This window comes from Micromys minutus (assembly GCF_963924665.1).
Source record: "Micromys minutus genome assembly, chromosome: 18".
Classification (NCBI taxonomy): Eukaryota; Metazoa; Chordata; class Mammalia; order Rodentia; family Muridae; genus Micromys; species Micromys minutus.
This window is the reverse complement of record NC_137953.1, coordinates 1525241-1546481: the sequence shown is the minus strand read 5'-3', so window position 1 is coordinate 1546481 and position 21241 is coordinate 1525241. Positions and strand designations below refer to the sequence as shown.

At 45.6% G+C, this 21241-nt stretch overlaps 1 protein-coding gene and 1 long non-coding RNA gene across 3 annotated transcripts in view; one reads left to right on the top strand and one right to left on the bottom strand.

Annotated features, from left to right (window-relative positions):
• On the top strand, window positions 1-10162 carry LOC308432760. Its single transcript, XR_013975423.1, has 3 exons — window positions 1-75; window positions 3399-3571; window positions 9949-10162. It is a non-coding gene; the product is annotated as an uncharacterized lncRNA (long non-coding RNA).
• Window positions 5983-21241, bottom strand: part of GMCL1 (germ cell-less 1, spermatogenesis associated) — a 37292-nt gene continuing 22033 nt past the window's right edge. For both annotated transcript variants that reach the window (XM_080932553.1, XM_080932554.1), the window contains exons 10-14: window positions 20160-20229; window positions 17684-17759; window positions 14240-14385; window positions 11364-11451; window positions 5983-7264 (exon numbers count right to left, since the gene is read on the bottom strand). In XM_080932553.1, the coding sequence (XP_080788679.1) occupies window positions 7136-7264; window positions 11364-11451; window positions 14240-14385; window positions 17684-17759; window positions 20160-20229 (509 nt within the window). In that variant the 3' untranslated portion in view covers window positions 5983-7135. The remainder of the gene's footprint in view (window positions 7265-11363; window positions 11452-14239; window positions 14386-17683; window positions 17760-20159; window positions 20230-21241) is intronic.

Sequence of the window (21241 nt, the reverse complement as noted above, 5' to 3'; positions counted from 1 at the left end):
GGCGGCGCCAGCAAACCGGACGACTTAAGTTCTGCCCCGGATGTCGCCCCAGGGCCTGAAGATCTGGATGAACTGGTAGTTTCTGCTTCTTCTGTTAGGATTTCTTTTTTCTTCTTGTCGCGAAGTGCTTTGACCCCCTTGTCCTCCTGGAGAACTCACCTAGCTGTTCATTGCTCCACCTAGCACAATTCTGTCCCGTTTCCCCGGCGTTTCTCCACGCCTATAAAAATACATGATACGAATTCTTCTTGTAGGTTTTTTTTTTTTTTTTTTGACAGGTTTCACTAGCTCTGGCTGTCCTGGAACTTACTCTGTAGGCTGGCTTCAAACTCAAAGATCCGCCTGCTTCTGCCTCTCAAGTGTTGGGATTAAAAGGTGCATCACAACGTTAGACCACACGAATTCTAATCATTGAGAGCTAATTTTTTACTTTTGCATGTAATTCTTATTAGGTCAGCTTCATGTTTTCTCAGATGACAGCACCGAGTATATGGCGGTTTGAGAAAGTATGTTTTTTTTTTTGTTTTTTGTTTTTTGTATGTATGAGGTTGTCTCTAGAGCCTAGAAGAGGGTATGTATCCCATAAAACTGGCCATTTAGAACCTCCTGACAGGCACTGAGAAAATGATCAGCAAATGCTCTTACCCACTGCATTCTGTCATCTCTTCGGCCGTTTACTTTTGTATGTAAAAGGCTCCATCCTACCCCTGAAAAGAACCTTCCAGATGTCGCCATAACCTTCAAAATGAAAGCTTTTATGATGCACAAAAAAAAAAAAAAAAAAAAAAAAAAAAAAGGGGAAAGGCTCCCTTGCCCTCAAAAGGATGGGGCCTTTTGCAGCAAAACATGTATACAGTGAATGGAAAGGATGCAGCCTCCGCTGGTGGAACCAATGTTTTTTTCTAGCTGTTGCCAGTCAAAGGCTGAGACCTGGCTTTAAAACAAAAACTTGGGAGGAGGCAAAGAGGCTAGTTTTAGTTTGAAAACACTTGCTCCACTAGTCATCCTGTAAAAGAAAAAGTGAACAAGTAAAATACAATTAAATTAACACGTTTTTGTATAGCCTCTTTTATACCTATTCCCAACTAAACTAGACTTTCCACCATGAAGCCTGACTTCCGTATTTTTGAGATTATGGCGTAATGCGTGTCACGGTGTTGAAGAGCATTAGGATTCTCCTGTTATTTAGAAGGAAGTTTTAGGAATAATCTTGGACAAACACTACGGACAGCTTTAGTCATGTCCACAATGCAAGAGGGGAATTGGGAAAGCCAAAGCCCTGTGCTGTGCTTTAGAGAAGAGAGCAAAGCATCATGGGAGCTATGGGTGATGAGATACCAGCCCCCCCCCCACCCCTTTTTTTCTTTGCCAGGGCTTTTGTCTCATGTAATGAAAATACTTTGAGTAATCTCTTCAGATTTTCAAAAGTGGTTGGGAAGTACAATGAAGTTAGTTTAACAGACATTTTGAATGAAGTTAGTTTAACAGACATTTTTGAATGCCTGCTAAATGTTAGATACTGCGTTCCTGCAGTATTAGGGTGAAAGGAGGGATGACGTGGGCTCTGCCTGAAGAGGCTTGCAGTCTTCATCATGAAAGCAGATGACGGGACGTTGTCAAGTATGTGTAGTGTCCAGTGTGTTATAGAAGGATACAGGGCCACTCAGCCCAATTTGATCTTCTAAAAATAATTTCCGGAGAGTTGAGATTACCTACTGTGCTATGTGCTATTTCTCTGTGACATGAAGTTTTTTCACACATAGGTGCTTATAGGCATGGTGCCAAGCTCCTTTACCTGCTTAGCCATCTTACCAGTTTGAATACACACACATACACACACATTTTGGCAATGCTTACTGAGAAAGGGTTTGTTTGTAAAATTCATAACATGATGGTGTCCATATAGAAAACACAGAAGACAATGAAAAGGTGCTTCCTGTATTATTTAAGGGCTCTTGTACCAATCAGTAACATGGGGCGCTCTTGCTCCTGAGTGCCACCTTATTAATTCAGGGGAGCTCCATCTGTGTACATTTATTCCACTCTGAAAACCTGATTATACTTCAGCTGAACTATTAGATATGATGAACACAAGCCAGGCATGATAGCAAATGCTTTCCATCCTGCACTCTAGAAGCAGTAACAAGTAGACCTCTGCAAGTTCCAGACCAGCCTGCCTACTTACCAAATCTCAGGCCAGCTAAAAAGATACATGGTAAGATCTTGTTTCAAACACATACACACTAATTCTGGAATCAAACATGTACATGGTACCTGTTAACATGTTAACATTTAAAAAAGACACACACATGAGAGAGAGAGAGAGAGAGAGAGAGAGAGAGAGAGAGAGAGAGAGAGAGAGAGAGAGAGAGAAGACAAAGTATGATAGTATGATGAACATCCAAGTAGATATTTGGGCCAGGCATTTGGCTAAATACAGACAGAACACAAGACCTGGGGAAAAGATCAGAAATAAAGACAGGGAAGGGATTTGTGAATTATAGACATCCAGGAGCTTGTCCTAAGGAGACTAAGGATTTCCCTAGGGGACATGTTGGCTTAAACAGAGAGAATTCTGAAAGGAAGCCAAACTACAGTAGAATGTTTAAAAGTATAAAAACACTACTGGAGCTCAGTATCGGAATTTACAGGGAAAGAGTTCTGGGAAGGAAACAAAACAGTTTCATAGTAAACAGGCCACCAAACATGCCTGATCCTCATCTTCTGAGCCTGTGGATGTTGCCCTATGGGAAGTAAGATGTACAGATGAGGCAGCAGGGTCCTGAGTGCTGTTTTGAAGATCTGCAGAAAGGCGGAGGAAGGCTGATATGGGGAACAGGTCCTGAGTCTCCTGAGGCAGAGAGGCTGACACCAGAATTACAGCAACAGAGCTGCTTCATGGGGAGTGGATCCTTCATGGGGAGCTGCAGAGGGAGCAAAGCCTGCTTGACACCCTGGTCTCAGCCACTGGAACCAGTTCTGGACTTCTGGCCTCTTCAACTGTGAAGGAATACATTTTTTTGTCTGTTGTAACAACACAACAGTGTCAGGAAACCAATACTGTCAGCACACCAGGGAACCCTGTGAAACTCCGAGCAGGATAGGGATGCTAGTGAGCTGCTGGCATCTCTCTGTTCCCATCTTAAAAAACACAAACCTAAACCAAACCAATAAACCTCAGTTTAATTCATCCAAAAAACAGGGGAAAGAAATGACCATATTAATAAAATGCAGAAAAGCATTTGACAAAATTCACCGAGGACTTGGTGAGTATTGACCTAAACCTTGCCCACTACACAACTAACTCAGGACGGTTTAAATGCAGAATGCAGAGTATGGTATCTATAGGGATAACTCAGGCCATCTTCATCTTAGCGACAGAAATGTGTTTCTTACAGCTTTGTAGGATTCTCCGGCTGTCTGGTGAGGACGCCGCATCCTGGCTGCTGCCCCATCACCCACTCCTTGCTGTCTATATGGTCCGGTTCCTTCCCATTCCTTTTGGGTGGCAGGCGTGGCTGTGCCAGGAAAGCAGATCCAATCTCAGCAGCACCTCTGATGCTGAATTGCAGTGAGTTATGACTTTTTTTAACTGGGTATTTTGCCTTCACTCTCGCTCAGGCTGGTTTGAACTGGAGGTTGTCCTCCTCAGTTTTCTGAGTGCTGGCTATGAGTTGTGCAGGGAGCTCCAGGGATGTAGCGCTTTCATGAGCCGTCACCCACGTTCCTGCGGGGAACCCCTGTAAACCACGGGGGTGGACCAAGTGGACAATCTTTGGTCTACTGTAGTGCCCTGCCTGCATCTGTGCTGGACTGTTTGCTCAGCTCATGTCTGGATTGGTTGTTGTTTGCTGACGTGACAAAGTGCTTACCACAGCAACTTACAGCAGGAGGGCTTTGTTTGGCTCACAGCTCCACTGCAGTCTAGTGTGGCAGGTAGGCATAGCAACAGGATCTCAAGCAGCCGCCTCTGCAGTCAGGAGGCACAGAATGCTGAATGCTGGCGGTTCAGCCGTCCTCCTTTTTGGACAGTCCAAGACTCTGACTCACAGAATAGTACCACCTACATTAGGATAGGTCATCCCCGTCTCCAACCTTATATGGACATAACCTCGCACAGAGATATGCTGCGATTAGTCAGTTTCCATAGTGATTCTAAATACCACCAAGGTGACAACCAGCACTATCCATTGTTTCCCCATGTCATGCAACAGACAGCTAGTTTTTAAACCATCACAGCAGGCCTCGGGAGGTGTGATCTGTGTCACCTGGTACCCAGCCCGTGAGTGAATAAAGCAGGGAACAGTGGCCTGGCTTGACGGTTGGCTGAAAGAGACAGCAGGGCTAGCGAGAGGGCTGAGCGATGGAGGGCTTGTCCTCTCAGAGGACTGGGGCTCAGTTCTCAGTCACCATGTGGTGGTTCAGTCATCCACAGGTCCACTCCAGGAGATCCAGTGCCCAACACACACACACACACACACACTCACTCTCACACACACACACACTCACACACACACACACACTCACACACTCACACACACACACTCACACACACACACCCACACTCTCTCTCTCTCACACACACACACACACACACACACACTCACACACACACACACACACTCACACACACAAAGAACTGGTTGGGGAAGTTAAGTTCTGCGTAGACAACGCACACGGGAAGCGAGTCCACTGGTGCCCCAGCACTGAGTTTTAGGTGGCTGACCTCTCAGCGATGCACAAGGTGTGGAAATATCAGAAAATAAAACATCACTATTATTAGTCACACTAGTCACACGTGATACAAACCTATATCAAATGTATGTAAGCTGGGGGGATATTGTAGGTGTGAGAGGGATACACACAAAGAAGCACGTCACGAGTGTTGCCACAAGGAACAGGACAGCGGGAAGGCACGAACAGGAGGGAGGGTCACGCAGAAGAGCTTCCAGAAGGAAAGGATGAGTATAACCCAGCCAGAAAACAGGGGGAGTGTCTGAGGTGAGGGAGAAATGTGGAGGTGAGACCTAGGATCACCTTGAGGGCGCATATGGAGCCTCTGCAAAGTTTCAGGGGTGGGACAGAAGTAGATTTTGGTCTCTTCAGAGGATAGTTTGTGCTAATACAGAGAGAGTAAAAGGAAAACACCCTGGAGATACGGACACTAATCTGAGTGGGTGTCACAGTTTGTTGAGTATAAAAGCAGAGACTGGTTAACTTACAATAGAAACCCGTTTAGCTTGTGGTATCAAGGGGCCAGAGTGCATCATGTAGGCTGAGAGCTACAAAGGAGAAGGAAGGACTCCGCTCTACAAAAGCTGCCCTGGATCACACATCAGACTTACCAGCTTTTATGCACAAGGGAATACATTTTCAATGTGTACTGAGCAGGGCAGTGTGCAATCTCGGCCCTTGGGAGGCAGGGACACTGGGGAAGCTTAAGCACAAAGATCTTGAGTTTGAGGCCACCTTGGCCAACATAGTGAGAGCCCATGTCAAGGAAATCTAACCCCAAAAGTTGGTGGACACTGCTCCCTTCGTTTGCTCACCCATCTTGCCAAGGTTCAAGACAAATCCTTAGAATGGACAAGAAGTGTGCGTGTGTGTGTTGTGTGTGTGTCTGTGTGCGAATGTGCACATGCACGTGTGTGTGTGTCCATGTCCCTCTGTAATAATTCAGTCTGAAAATACAATATGGGGGCTGGAGAGAACTTCAAGAAAAAAAAGAATCCTAGTTTCAGCCAGGTGATAGTGGTACACCCCTTTAATTCTAACACTTGGGAGGCGGAAGCAGGTGGATCTCTGTGAGTTCAAAGCCAGCCTAGTCCACAGCGTGAGTTCCAGGACAGCCAAGGCTATCTTGAAACCCTATTGTTAAAAAAAACAAAAAACAAAACAAAACAAAAAAAAAAAAACAAAGCCCAAAAGCTAGTTTTAACAAGCTTAAGTTCACTTTAAACAGGAGCATATTCCTTTTCCAAATGAGCATTTATTATTTGAACAGATACATAAAAATGATTCCAATTTAAAAAAATACTAAAAACATACATCAACCACAAAAGCACTAACTCTGACCGGAGGACAGCGGTCAGGGCTATTTCCAATAGCAATAAACACAAGGAACCAACACGCAAATCATGACGAGCATACATCTTACTCTTGAAAAAATAAGTTGTTCTAACACGAATGCTTTGTTCCCAGCTCCTCCTGTACATTCACCATGAAATCTATTTGCGTATGTGACTCAAAGGCACTCGGTTCGGAGGTTATAAAGTCCTGAGCTCAAGTAGGAAACAAGATTCCCAACTAAAATTTAATATAAATTCCAACAATCAGAGAATATGAAAATGTTTGAGGATGTATCTGTACATAAATAATTAATAACATAAGAGTACATGGAATGCCAGACAAGACCACGCACGTAAGGCGAAGGAATATCCTCAGAATCAAACTGATTTCCCTTATTCAAGTTTATTTCAAGTCCTAAAGCTGATTCTTGTTGTCATTTAAAACTGTAGGAAAGTTAAAGTTTAAAAAAAATATGAAAATGTTTACATTTAGAATAAAAAAAAAAAAAGGAAAAAAGAAAAACAAAACAAAACCAATTCCTAAGCTTAGTCTCCCAAACCATGACAAAGAATTTGATGGTTAAAAAGAAGCAGAGGTTGGAAAGAATTAAACTAAACACAAGACTTAACCTGGAGACTGAAAAAATAAAAGACAGCTTTAAAGGCACCGACTGAAAGAGCATTTACGATTGGCTACTCAAACTACGTCCTTAGCATTCTCTTAACAAAATAGGAATACATTTACAGACCAGGAAGTCCACTAACATCAGATAGGATCAAAATTCAAGCTCAAAATTAAACCTACATTTTGTTGCAAAGAAATGAGAAATTTATCTACGACAATTTTCTACTGCTACTAAGTGAAAGCAAGAGCTGATATCCTTTTAACATACATGGTTTGACAGATGCTTTCTTAGTTTTAACATACTTTTTCATATGTGCATAGAAATGTAAGGAGGGTGAGGACATCTGCAGGGTCCGCACAGTTCATAAGGCCGGTCACAATTAGTCACCTTGGACGTGAACGCAGTAGGTCATTAAGTTAAAGCGGGCCACCGATGAGTGCCTCAGTGTCCTGGGGTTTCTGGGTGACGGTTACTCTCAGTCCTTTTTTCTGGTGATATGTACAGGAAGTTACAGCAGATGTACAGAGGGAAGACCAGAAGTCTGCTGTCCAAGTTCATCACCACTTGCTCCTGCAAGACAGGTTTGTAAGTTTGATGACAACTAGACAGGAACTCTTTATACCATTAGTAAGTCGAGCTGGTGAATAAAATAAGTTACAGTAAGTTGCATAGGCTGAAGCATTCACCACCGCTATAGCCGCAGACTCCAGCCCATTAGATGTGTACAAGCTTGTGACCTGTGTCTTCCTCAATCGCAGGACGGACTAAGGACTAAAGCTGACAGAGCCAGCTCAACAGCGGCAGCTCTCTGAGATTCTGAGATTGTTTATCTAGTCCCTGCATATTCTATGAGCACAGTCAAGAGAGGCAGAGCACATGCATAGTGCTAAGGCCTTGTGCACAGTGACCTGCTCCATTGGTTTCAGTGTCTAAGACTCCAGCACAGCACCAGCTGAACTAAGAGTCACTGCTGTCCTCACCTAGCACAGCTCCTGCCCTAGCTTGTAGTTAATTACATAGTAACATTTCAGGCTCAGCTTCATCCTCCAAAGACTGGTGGTGAGCCTCAAGGGAACCACCACTGATGTGCTATATGTCTCTGGACCTCACAGATTTGTTATCAGACTACAGAGAGCATAGGAAGTCCTTCAAGGAAGCAACACCAAAACAAACATTCCTATCAACTAATCCATGGGAACATCTCATACATGGATTCATCTAGATCATGCATCAGTCATGATCTATATTCGGGAGAAAGTTGTAAGCACTGTTTAATTAGAGTGTGTAGCACTAATTCCCATGCAGATCAAGTAAAGCTAGAACACATCAGTGACCAAAATAGGCTCAAAGGATAGAACTTGGTTTTGTCTGCTTTTTGAGATAGGGCTTCTCTGTGTAGCTCTGGATGTCCTGGAACTTGCTCTGTAGAGCAGGCTGGCCAGGAACTCAAGAGATCTGCCTGCCTCTGCCTCCCATGTGCTAGGATTAAAGGCATGTTTACCACCCAGCAAAGAGTACAACTCTTGTACATTTTATAAGCACACACATTTTGGTAAGGTTATAGAAATTCTATTCAAATATAGCCCAGGATTTCCCTATACTCCACCCAAAAGGTAAGGTGGCATTCAGGACAATCTTGGGGAGTAAAACTGGAACACTGTCATCTTGGCAGCTGGGAAAACACAAGGAATGTCAGCACACATCTGAGACTCTTGCCTTGGGCAAGGCCAGTTTCTGCAACCTGAACTTAAGTACATTTACTAAACTAAGTGACAATCTTTGAAGCTATGAACATTGATGATAAAGAAAAACAATCACAACTGTGCAGTGACAAAAACAAAACCAACCAACCAACCAACCAAACAAACAAACAAACAAAAAAAGCCAAAGGTTCTGAGGAAAACCAGATGTCAGAGGTCTAAGTAGTTAAAAACTGGCCTCAGGTAGATCAAAGGGCTAACTCCAGGGAAGAGAGGAAGTCACTGTGGACACTGACTGAAACAAAATGAACACACCAACCTTTGAGCAGCTGCAACAATCCTTGCAATCCTTGGTCTCCAATCCCTAATACACTAGAAGGCTTCCAGCGTCCTCAGACTTTTTATTGCCACACCATAGGCCTCCATTCAAACACCTGTGCGGTGGAGTGCCCCCTGCTGGTCCACTATGAAAGTGAAGCTGTGGAAACCTTGCCTGGCCACAGCACACATAGGTCTACAGTTGTGCCTGTTTGCAGATGGAGGGCCCACACTGTCTGTTATGCGTAGTGTCTCCATTGCTTCAAAGCCCTGTCTAGCCTAGAGCCCACCTAAGCCCCACTGGAGCCTTAGGGACACAAGCAGCTTTAATTCTGTCCTGTGTACTCTGGCTCATGGCCTTCACTTCCACTCTTGCTCCTGACATCCCACCAGGTTGTTCCCTCAGTTATTTAGCCCACACCTGACATGCCAGTCTCTCATTACATCACATACAGCGCATCTCTGGACAGCCAGGACTACACAGTGAGACACTGGGATTTTAGAATGAATCTGAAGCTATAACCTCTTAAAGGAAACACCTAACAGAAAAAATTAAGTCATAAAGGGAGCATAAAAAGTACAGATGACTATTACAGAGTCCAAGTCCAAGTAAGAATCATTCCAAAGGAAGAGACAGAGACAGAGGAGCAGATCACCTTGAAGACAGAAAACTGCAACACGTGACAAATGTTGCTGAAACAGTGTAAGTCAGCAAGTTACACAGGAAGTCAAGCAGCAAACAAATCCAATTACACCAGAAATCAAACAGATGAAACTCCGTGTGCCTGAGTGCATGGACTTGACCCCTGGACGAGAGTTACAGGTGGTTGTGAGCTGCCAAATGTGAGTCCTGGGAACTGGACCCTTGTCCTCTGCAAGAGCAGCAGGTGCCATTAACCACCGAGTCACCACTCCAGTCCCTAAATCCACTTTCCACAGCGGTAAAACACTAGAACATATGCAGTACTCTACTGGATACACTGCAGAAGGCTCAATCTGGCCATTAGAAAATGCATATGCCCCCAGGATTAGTGGTAGACACCTGCTCTACTAGTACTCAGAAGACTGAGGCTGGAGAATGAGCAGTTAGAGCCGGTCTGGACTGAAACAAAGAAACATACAAATAAATAATAGAAAAATATGTATGGGTAAGTGTGTGTTTCTTATAGTAAAAAGCAGATGATGATTTTTATTCAGTAAAGATTATCTAAATTGCAGTATTTTTATGTTTTCTAGCACAAACAGCTGTAACACATGGAAAACAAATACCACAACTGACCAAGCAAAGGCCCTCCACCTTCGCCTGCTGACCACCACAGCAGCTCTCCTGGTACTGGACTCTCCAGTCCCTCCCTTCTGAAGTGACCAGCAGCTCCTGCTCACCTTCTCAGCACAAGCTTCCCTGAGCCAGTCACCACCCCACTCTCAACCCTGCAGACACGTCAGTGCGCTGGGGCCGTGCATATGCTAACACAGGCTAGTGTGCATTCCCTCGGCACACAGGAGGCACGAAATGTTACATGAATAAAGAGTAAGTGTGATTGACTTGACCTGGAGTCTTTCAGTTTTCCAGCTCTTGAGCTGTAGCTGCTGGTTATAAAGTTCCAGGCAGTCCCAGAGCCGATGGGGAATTTCAGTGCAGGAAGACAGGGATTTGGAGAACATCATTCCACATCTGTTGAAATGGGCATTCTCACATACTACCTGTCACGCCCACTTCTATGGATCTGCAGTAGAGCTCAAGAGGAACACAGCTGTAAACACTGTCCTTTGCTGACACAGGGTGTTTCTAACGTGGTTGGCTTTTAAAAGACACCCTCCTCACTACTGAGCTCTCTACTTTTCATTTCTGAGAAACGTTCAGCTCCTCATCCTAACGTTTTACACATGCATTTAGAGAAATGACAAGTGACTTCAGAGACAATATGAAGAACATTGCAGATGTCTATGGTCTACAGATCTAATGTGTGTTCAGAAAACACCCTGCTCAGAAGCACTGCCAGGTTGTCTGTCATCTTCAGGACATCTGCTGTGAGTGGTAAACAAACACTCCCATTTAAAGTAGTGATTTCCTGACCTCCACCTCTTCCCCATCTTGCTATTGTGGTCCCATCCTCTGTTTCAGGAGGTACAGCAGCCTTCACCTGAAAAGCTTGAGCCCAGAGTGTCAAATTTCATGTTTTTCCAGACCTTTCTGTATTAGCATATCTTAAGTCTAAACATAAATTCATTTGTACTTCATACAAACACTCAAGGTAATTTTATGCGATATGTGTTGAAAATATTGTTTTATGATAGAATTCTCCCAGTGATACTCAGAACACTTTAGATTACACACAGCAGTTTGGGTTTCACAGCTTTGGCTCAAGGGCAACAGATCTACAGTCCAGATCGGGCAGGTTCAGCACAGGTGACCAGGGCATTTCACCTTCACTTTCAAGAAATTCACCAAATCTTTACACCAACATATTGTCCTTCTAATGTCAGCTTTACGTGAGAGCGAGCTTCAGAGACGGCAAGCACACACAGAAGGTGCAGGACAGCGGTGAGCACAGAAGCACACGGTAAGCACACAGACGCACACGGTAAGCACACAGAAGCACACAGTAAGCACACAGAAGCACACGGTAAGCACACAGAAGCACACGTACCTGGTCTTTCTCAAGCGTCAGGATCTGGTAGCCAGTTGCTCTACTGCATATCAGTTTCCCACTACTGTCAAAAGAAGCCAAGCGCAATCTAGAATTAAAACAAATACAATATTTAAGGCGAAGACTAATACAAACAAGGCCTTCCTCACTCGCCCTTCTTCCCCTTCCCTACTCCCTGGACTGAGGCCAGGCTCACGGCTCTGCAGACGCTAGGCAAACATGCTACTGCAGCTGCAGCGCCAGGCTTGGTGTTTAGGAACAGGTCTCGTGTAGCTCAGCCTGGCCTCAAACCATTATCTTCTTACCCACCTCCTTGGGATTATAGGAATGTGCCCCCACATTAAGGTAAATCCTTTATAAAGAATTTTAAAAGTATTTTCAAAATGTAAATCAGCACCATTCATATTTCTAATTTGTATTATTCTATTATATAAATAAAACTTCAAAGCAGGACAATAGTGGTTCATGCTTTTCATCACAGCACTTGGGAAGCAGAGGCAGGTGGATCTCTGAGTTCCGGGCCAGCCTGGTCTACAGAGTGAGTTCCAGGACAACCACAAAGTAACCCTGTCTCAAAAAAAAAAAAAAAAGCAAACCAACCAACCAACCAACCAAAAAACCCAAAATCAAGTAAGAGCTTTGAAGTGACCTTCCATCACTGGCAACAGTCCCGGCACATGACGCTTCCCATGTGATACCTTTGCTGTGGTGTCACCACACCCACCCTCAGAGCACATCCGCCCGCCCCAGCAGAACTGGCGTCCAGCATACTTTGTTCCATACAAGCTTCCGTTCTGGGCATGAGTGCAAGCAGTGTCTGCTGTGAGCATTGCTGCCTTTGTCTATCCAGCCTCTGTTATGGTGCACACCCGGAGCTTGGGGAAGAGACCTCTAAGTCTTTGGGATGTACTGGACACAGCTGGTGGACATGAAGCACGTGTATTTTGAAAACTACCCTGTGTTAGGCTGTGTTAGACTGTGTTAGGCTGTGGCTGCATCATTTTGCACAAGGTCTGTTCATTCTACAGTCTTGTCCATTCGTGTTCCTGCTCTGGAGAAAAAGACGAGACACAGGGTTTTACTGTGGTTTTATATACTTTTCCTAGTGATTAGTGATGTTAAGTATCTTTCTGTTCATTAGACATTTACATATCTTCTTCGGAGAATTGGTATATCTGGTGTCTGTGGGGGTGCATGGGCACACACCCAGACACAGAGAGGTGTCTGTGGGGGTGCATGGGCACACACAGATACAGAGAGGCTTGCTGCCAAGATGGGGTGCTTTCCTCTACCATGCTCTGCCTTAGTTTTTGACACCCTGGGGCTTATCTGTTGGCTAAGCAGGCTGGACAGCAGGCCCCGTGGATCCTCAGTCTTGCCCCAGTGCTGACATTACAGGAGCAGGCTGCTGTGGAATGCTCTCAGGACCTTGCGCTTGCCTGGTAATCACCATATTGGCTGAGCCATCTTCTCAGCCCTTTGGTGCTTTATTTGCTGGATGTGCTGGACTAAACCGGAGTCTTATGTACGCTCCACAGCTCTATAATGGCCTTGGCCACTCTTAATCTGCATGTTTTTAATCATAAAAATGTACTTTGTGTGTAACAGGTTTCTTAAAAAAAGATTTATTTTATGTATGACTACACTACACTGTCACTCTCTTCAGACACACCAGAAGAGGGCATCAGATCCCATTACAGATGGCTGTGAGCCACCACGTGAGTGCTGGGAATTGAACTCAGGACCTCTGGAAGAGCAGTCAGTGCTCTTAACCACTGAGCCATCGCTTCAACCCTAAACTAGATTGCTGTTTTTTTTAAAAAAAAATTTGCCTGCTTATGTGTGTGTGTGTGTGTGTGTGTGTGTGCCATGTACATGCCCAGTGTGCACAAATGTCAAAAGAGGGTGTTGGGTCCTCTGGAACTAGAGTTATGGATGGTTGTGAGCCACCAAGAGGGAGCTTTGAACTAAACCTGGGTTCTCTCAAGAAAACCTACTCCTGGAGCCGCCGAGCCGCCTGCCCTGCCCTTTTAGCCAGGACTGTCTAACTAGTCCTGAGCTTCACTGGAACCACAACCCTTTGCTCCCACACCTTGCAGCTGTTGCAGTTTGGCTGGCTGTGTGCTCCGCTGACCCTCTCAGGGCCACGGTCTGCTGCAGATGCTCCCCATTCTGCACCTGCCTTCTTGCTGGTGTTCTCTGACACACACAATCTGGATGAAGTCTCTTGATGCCTGTGCTTTTGGCATCAGGTCAAAGTCTACACCAAATCAAATGTTGCAAAACCCTTTCCTTGTTTCATCTTCTAACGGTGTCAGCATTAGGACTTACCTAAGGTCCCTTTGAGGCTCTGCTTTGGAGACAAGAGTCTCACTCTGTAGCTCTAGTTCTCATGGATCACACATATGTACACAGGCTGGTCTCACACTCACAGACGCCTGCCTGAGCCTGTCTCCTCATTTACAGACATCCCCACCATGCTTGGCCCCCTTCAAGCCGATGTTTGCAAATAGCACCATTCAACTACTTGTTGCTATCAGTGCACAGCACCACATGCAGGAACTGACACACGTCCAACAGGTACTCTCTAAGAGCACATCTCCCTCTGTTTGCACATTTTATTTGCTAGGAATAGGATACGGTGACAGTGTCAAGCCCAGAATCAATTGCCCATCATTTCTGCTCTAGCTGCTCACGTGACACTGAAGACCTTTCACTCTTCTTACTGAGACATGTTTCAAGCTATGATTTTCTCAACTCCCAGCATTTTCCCATATCCTCCATCTTACCAAGTCCTGTGTCTACCTTACTGGTGCTCAAGATTTCACCCCATTTCTTACCCTTCTGCTGCTGTAGGAAGTAGGGGTGCTTCCTACCTGAATGCTATGCTCCTTCGAGGCTGTAAGCTGACAGATCCACTACATGGCTGGTTCAGCGTATTGCGTTTGAAAATGATGTATCGATTGGTGTAAGTCACAAGGAGGTCGAAGCCGAAATTAAATCCTGTCCACCGCCAACAGTACTAAGAGATACACAAGATTCGCTTTAGTTCATCACATCTGCAAGTCATAATTAAAAGTTCAAGGCTTTTGTGGTTCTTTTTTTTTTTTTTTTTCTCCTTCACCTCAAGTATCTGCAAGGGTCAGCACCTTCTGTCACTGCAGCTCCCACACAGCTCTGACAGGACAGAGATGGCTTCCATGACCTGACTCCCCAGGCTGCATCCCACATGCCCCTTTACACTGCAGTCCCACCCCAGGGAACTAGGCCTCCCACTGCAGTTCTGAGGAAGGACCTGGAGGTTACTGGGCTCAGACACATGAAGGTCACGTCAGACACCAGTTAATCAGAGAAAGAAGGAAGGCAGTGTGGGAAGGGCAGTTACACCTTGGATTAAACAGTAACTGAGTATTCACCGATTCCTGAGCATCTGTTATGCCCGAGCTCAACTCCAGGGAGTGGAGGCACAACAGTCAGTAGACTGTTGCCCTAGGAGAGTTTGTATCACACTCCTGAGTGCTTCCCTGGTAGACAAGCTTATGGGGAGCGGCTGGGCCAACAAGCAGCCTGGGGATCTGGCTGGGGAGGGAAGACAAGTCCAAACTGTCGGTGAAAACCTGCTTGGCATATCGGAGGTGGTGAGAAGGCTCTAGGGCCAGGCACTGGAGACGGGTCCCAGCGGCAGTCAGGCACCTAAGGCTCTAGTCCCTGGTGAGGGGAGAATGTGAGAGGCTAAGAGAAGATTCTAGAAAAGAAAGCAACATGACCTAACTTAGGTTTTCAAGGACTACTTTGGATGTTGTGTGGGAGACACGGTGTAAATCGTAAAAGTGAGACTGGGACCGGCCTGAGCGCTGCTGCACTGTGTTTGAAAACGACACACAGTGGGATCCTCCAGCAGCCCAGGCAGGACAGACAGACATATGGTAACCTGGGCTGACATGATGAAATGCATCTTAACAAGCGACCCTTGAGGGATTTCTCATGGACACCAAGAATGCAAGAACAGAACTAGGTGTCTACATAAATCAGTTTGAAGCATGTACGAGAGATGAACAGAGGCTCCGGGGAAAACTGACGGATGCTCCAGCTGGGATGCTCTAGGTGCCTGAGAAAGGTGCACAGTGGAAGTCAAGAGCCACTTTTGCAGACAGGCTGTAATGTCAAGGGAATCCATGAGCGTGCATACACAGGACTAAGAACCGAACCCCGGTCACGGCAGTACTGCTAAGGCAGAGAAGACTCTAGCAGACTGTAGAAGAAGCACCAATAAAACAAGAAGACAACTGGAAGACAAATGGAAAAAGCAAAACCAGAACAAAAAACAACAATAAAAACCCTCTCCAACAAGGGAATAAGTGAAAAAGGTCACTGTTGCCAAGAGCAACAAGAACAGAACTCCACTTGCACATGGGTCTTTCCTGACACAGCTGGAGCATTTCCAGTGGAGTTCTGAGAATGAACAGATGTGCTTCAGAGGAAATACTGAGCCAAGAACAGCTGTAAGAGCCTGCGCTGCAGGCAGAGTCAATGACAGTGGTGCTGATGGAACACAATTTAATCCCAGTACTGGGGAGGTGGAGGTGGAGGCAGAGGCATCTCTGAGTTTGAGGCCAGCCTGGTCTACAGAGTGAGTTCCAGGACATCTAGGGCTACACAAAGAAACCCTGTCTTGAAAAAACAAATGAGATGGAACCACGATGGTGAACAAAGACAGAAAGACAGACAGACAGACAGCACAGTGCTATATTAAAAGGCTGGTCAAGTGTTGGAAGGAGGTGCACAGACTCGCCACAGGGAAAGTCAAGGCACCATCTAAGTGTCAGATGAGCAGTATGGTCCTTACACAGTGAGAAGGCAGTCATACCAGACAGGGAAAGGTGGGTGACCTACCATGATGCACCACAGACTGGGTGATGCTCATGGTTACGACACTGAAGTAAAACCCACTGGGAAAGTGCTTGTCTCTGACCTTGCTCTGTCTAGTACATTAACTTGACACAAGCTAGAGTCATTTGAGAAGGAAACTCAATTGAGAAAATGCCCACACCAAATTGGCCTGTAGGGTATCAATCTCAATCAACCCTCCCCTCTTTTTTTGTTAATGATTGATGAGTTCCTGCCCTGACCTTCTTCAGTGATCGGACTACAATCTAAAATCAATAAACCCTTTCCTCCCCACGTTGTTTTTAGTCATAGTGTTTATCACAGCAACAGGAAACCTCTAAACAAATTTCAAGCTAATGTAGATGCTCATTCAGAGTCTGTAGAAACTGGAACTTGCTGTGTTAGGGGGACGAGTCTGACGCAGGAATGGAAAAGGAAACGGAGATACACGAGGAAACGGTTTCCACGAGGGAACAGTTTCCACGAGGGAACAGTTTTAAGACTAAACAAATACTAGTCAAGAAGAATTAGTGAGCTAACGAAGGTGAGAGGAAAGAAAGAAGAGCAGACTGTGCAACTCAGTGGGGTAGAAACCATGTTCAAGTCTTCGAAGAAAGGGCTAGAAGGAGGGAGAGAAGGTGATGCTGGTGTTGAGGCACCGGGCCTGTGAACAGGAGCAGTGAGAAGGGAGGCCGAGCTCTGTGGTGACAGTGACAGGGAGCTGGCAGCAGCCCACCGATGGAGGAAGCAACAAGATACAGGATGGAGAAGGCCACCCTTCTCTGTCACTACAGCCCTGAAGGCAAGCATGAAATAGCCTTTGAAAGTCAAAGTTCAGGTAAGTTTGGGAAAAAAAGAAGCAGGTAAAAACCAGGCTGCAATTTGAAGGTGGAAAAGATGGAAGGTAGGCTGCAGAGTCAACTCAATGGACCATGGCCAGCTCTTAAAACAGTAGAGAGCAGGCACTGAAGACAGCAGGGTGAATAGTCCTCCCTTCCCTTATACACCTGCACGCTGTTCCATGTAAGGAACAAAGGCTCTCTGGTGTGGTGAGCATTCCAAGGGGACAGCTAACTGTCAAAACCTCATTAGACTAAGCAACCCCTCCTATACAATCTATCTCAACTCCTGCACTGCAGAGAGACCCTCTCAAGCCTCTCAAGGTCTGAAGCAAACAGAGGAACTAATGAGCAGCACGGCTCTAACCCTTGTTCAGGGCCTTCTCCAGCCACGCCTGGTCAGTGAGCACAGTCTAGTCAGGAACCCGGGCATCCACTCTCTATGTTAAACTACTTTAAAAAGAACATGTAGTTACTGCACAGTGAGACCACTTTTAAATACATTACAAGGAAAAATGGCAAAAGCACGAAAGTAAAGAACGTGAGAGAATTCCCTCAGCAAGCTGAGACCATACAGACCAGAGCCGGACTTACTTCACCATCTTTGGCAAGCTTTCTACCACACCTCATGCTGTTTCCCTCAAGTTCTTCTTTGTTGATTTCCTGAGGCCTAAAATGATACAAGAGTCATGTGCTTTCAAAGAAAACAGGTAACTAGTAACTGAAAACAAAACAAAACTGAGTTTAAAAGAATGGAGTCTTTCTACTGGCTGACAGCACCCTCTCACTGGGATAAAGTGATCTGTTAGGCCCTAGGTGGAGCTCACCAGGCAAGCAACAGACCCTATATTCAGCACTGACAAAATAAGAAGAATATACTGATTAAATCACACCCCAATGCCTCTCCAATTTGATGTCTAGATTACTTTCATGAAGCTCGGTCAAACCAGAAAAGAGGAAAATATCTGTGAGAAATTCTGTCTATCAGGAAAATATAAGACTTAAAAAGTGTAACTACTAAGTCTATTCTTTCTATAGACACAGTTTGGTGTCACCTCCCCATACAAGGGCTCACAGTGTAGCCCACAGGAAAAATCCACGTTGGTTTTTCTGTTCTCCTTCAGCTGGTGTCTTACTTTAACATTTGTAATTATGAGATTGAAGATATGATATAGAATGAGTAATACAAACAAAGTATGCCTTAGTGTCTGGAAGCTCGGGTTAATGGAAGCTAGACACAGTGCATGCCGCCTGTGGGAAGAGGTGCATTGTAGGAGCATGGAGAAGACAGTACCGTGTGCTCACCAGGAGGCTGGGCCACACAGGACAAGTGTTCCTGGGGCCTCGGTGGCGCTTGTTTGCTTTAGTACAATGTGTTCGTTGCAGGGGAAGGAATACATGGGCACAGTCTGTCATCCCAGGATCTGTCAGCTGAGCTGAGCTGAGTTTGAGATGACATTAGAGGCACCTGGGGCAGGCAGCTGATGAGTTTCTCCTCAAGTTCCCAGACATGTCCTGTGACTATTCAACTTTTTAGCACATTTGCAGGCATATGAAAGAAAGCTGTAATGAGCCAAACAGCTTCATTATCAAGCTTCTGTATTGGGAAGATCAACTAAGCACCATCGGATGTCGGGTTCTGCCTTCAGGCAGATGTGACACACTGCATCTCTGTTTCAGAAAAAGAATCCTCTTCGGTCTGGGGGAAGCCCTTGAAGGAGGCTTTACAGGGTCAGAAGACAAAATCCTTGTACCTTGGCAACCCTGCAACTGGACTCAATACTGAGTGGAAAGGGCACAGCCATGAACCGCACGCCTTCCTCCCTCTGTCACTGCAGTGCTAAGACCCCTGAGCTATGACAGAAGCTAAGTGAGAAAGGACAAAGTAGAAATAGAAAAACTCAACAAAGACATCCTAAACTTAAAGCAAAATACACAGAGCCACAGCGTCACCATCAACCACCTGATGGCAGCACTTCAGACCTGATTTCCACTAAATGACTGACTCATTTTCTGGTTCCTTACTTGTCTGTGAAATCGAGGCCAGTCTTTACCCAGAGCTAGAGAGCCCGTCTGTCTGTCCGTCCATCCTTTTTTTTGTGGGGAGGGGAGCTTGAGATAGGTTTCTCTGTGCAGCCCTGGCTATCCTGGAACTCCCTTTACAGACCAGGCTGGCCTCAAACTCAAGAGATCCACCTCCCTACCAAGGGATTAAAGGCATGAGCCGGGGCTGGCTCAGTAGTTAAGAGCACTGACTGCTGTTCCAGAGGTCCTGAGTTCAATTCCCACATGGTGGCTCACAACCATCTGTAATGGAATCCGATGCCCTCTTCTGGTGTGTCTGAAGACAGCTACAATGTACTTATAATAAACAAATAAACAAGTGTTGTGAATTGTGAGACTTTCATATAGTTGCTGTTTGGGCAGAAACGTAAAACCAGGCTATTGTTTTCTGGGAATTCTTTAGTGTGTAACAATGAGTTAAAAGAGAGTAGGGAAAACAAACGAACAAGCAAACCCACCTCACCCTTTCTTAAGCTTCTTTTGTGCAGCTATAAGTGTACTGAAAATACCTTCAAAATTTGCGCATTAATCATAATATGGCAGCACACCACAATATGAAAATGAGCTTCATCATGCATAAATATAAAAATCAGACCTTCTAAAAGCAAATAGTTTAGAAGTTCACGGCCATCATATGAGGTGGAACACTGAAGAGCAGCTTCAGGCTGACAGGCAGAATTCCGAGGCCTGCAAGCAGCTGCAGCTCTCTGTCTGCAAGGGCTCTGCCTGGAAAGTCTGAGTCCCAGGGCTCATGCTCACAGGCTTTCTGAAGACTTTCCAGTATTTTGCAGCTTTTCCCTCCAGTCCCCTTTTCCACCTGTTGTGTTAGACAGCTACATCTAACTGACTCCATTAAATACAACATAAATATAACTTCTAATAAATATAAGTAGAAACATCCTTAGCAAGGCTTACTTATTTATCTTGGATTGGGGACTCCGGTGGAGGACTCAGCCTTGCACTCAACCCCCCCACTACCACACCAGTACGATGACGCGGCACTCACCCCACTTCACTGTCTTGTTCAGCCCGGAGCATCGTCAGCCACTGCTGCTTATACACTGACGCCAGCCACTCTGAAACACAAGCACCAACCGGTAACTAGTTGACAGAATTATCTCTAAATCTGTATTTAAAACATCGATCCACTAAGCAGGCTGTGCTCTACAAGCATGCTGTCAGCGCTTTACCATGGCAAAGGCCTCTGAGCTTCCTCTTAGACAAGGAACGAGCTCCTTTCCAGAGAGAAAGCCTGTGCTGGCACTTCCTCCTCACAGCTCGCACCACTTCCATCTGTGAGCATCATTCCTAGAAGTCTTTTCAGTTTTGTTTTGTCTTCTTTTGCTTGAGACAGGGTTTCTCTGTGTAGCCCTGGCTGTTCTAGAACTTTCTCTGTAGACCAGGCTGGCCTTGAACTACAGACCTGCCTTTGCCTCCAAGGAGTGTGCCACCCTGGCTGTTTTCAGTGTTTAAGAAAGTTCTGTGCTGGGACACTTAATAATGGATTTTTCATCTAAGTTATCTGTCAGAACGCTTCACTCTGTCCAGCTCTAGAGAGTTCTGCAGGCAACGGTGTGGAGCAAAGGGCAGTCACTGGCTTTTGGATTTTCCCAGTGGAAGGGCGACCGTGGCATTTATCAGCATGTACATGAAACCTAAGGCTGCCAGGAGCTGAAAAAATGGAGCGTTTCCAAAGACCAGTGGAGTGTGCATGCATGGCAGGCCCGAGGACAGTCACACCAGACCTCTGGTCTGAGCAAGTCTTCAACAAGGTTCATGGCATTTCCACTGCTGCAAAGATAAATGTTCCCAGGGCTGAGGTCAAATAATGAGAAGGCAGGTATATACATAACTGACTGGGAGGGAGGAGGGTGAGTCAGACGTCCAAATCCTATGACACTGGGGGCTCACACTGGGACTGTTCTGACTTCCTGGTCTAGGTCAGCAGGGTGAAAGGTAAGGTTCTCTTTAGAGTGTGTCTTTCAGTACAGTTAAATACACTCACAGAGGACACTTTGTTGACCCTTAGAAAGGCGTGGTGATAGATGGGCGCAGGCGGAGTAAGGAGGATGAGGAGTAAGGTGTCTG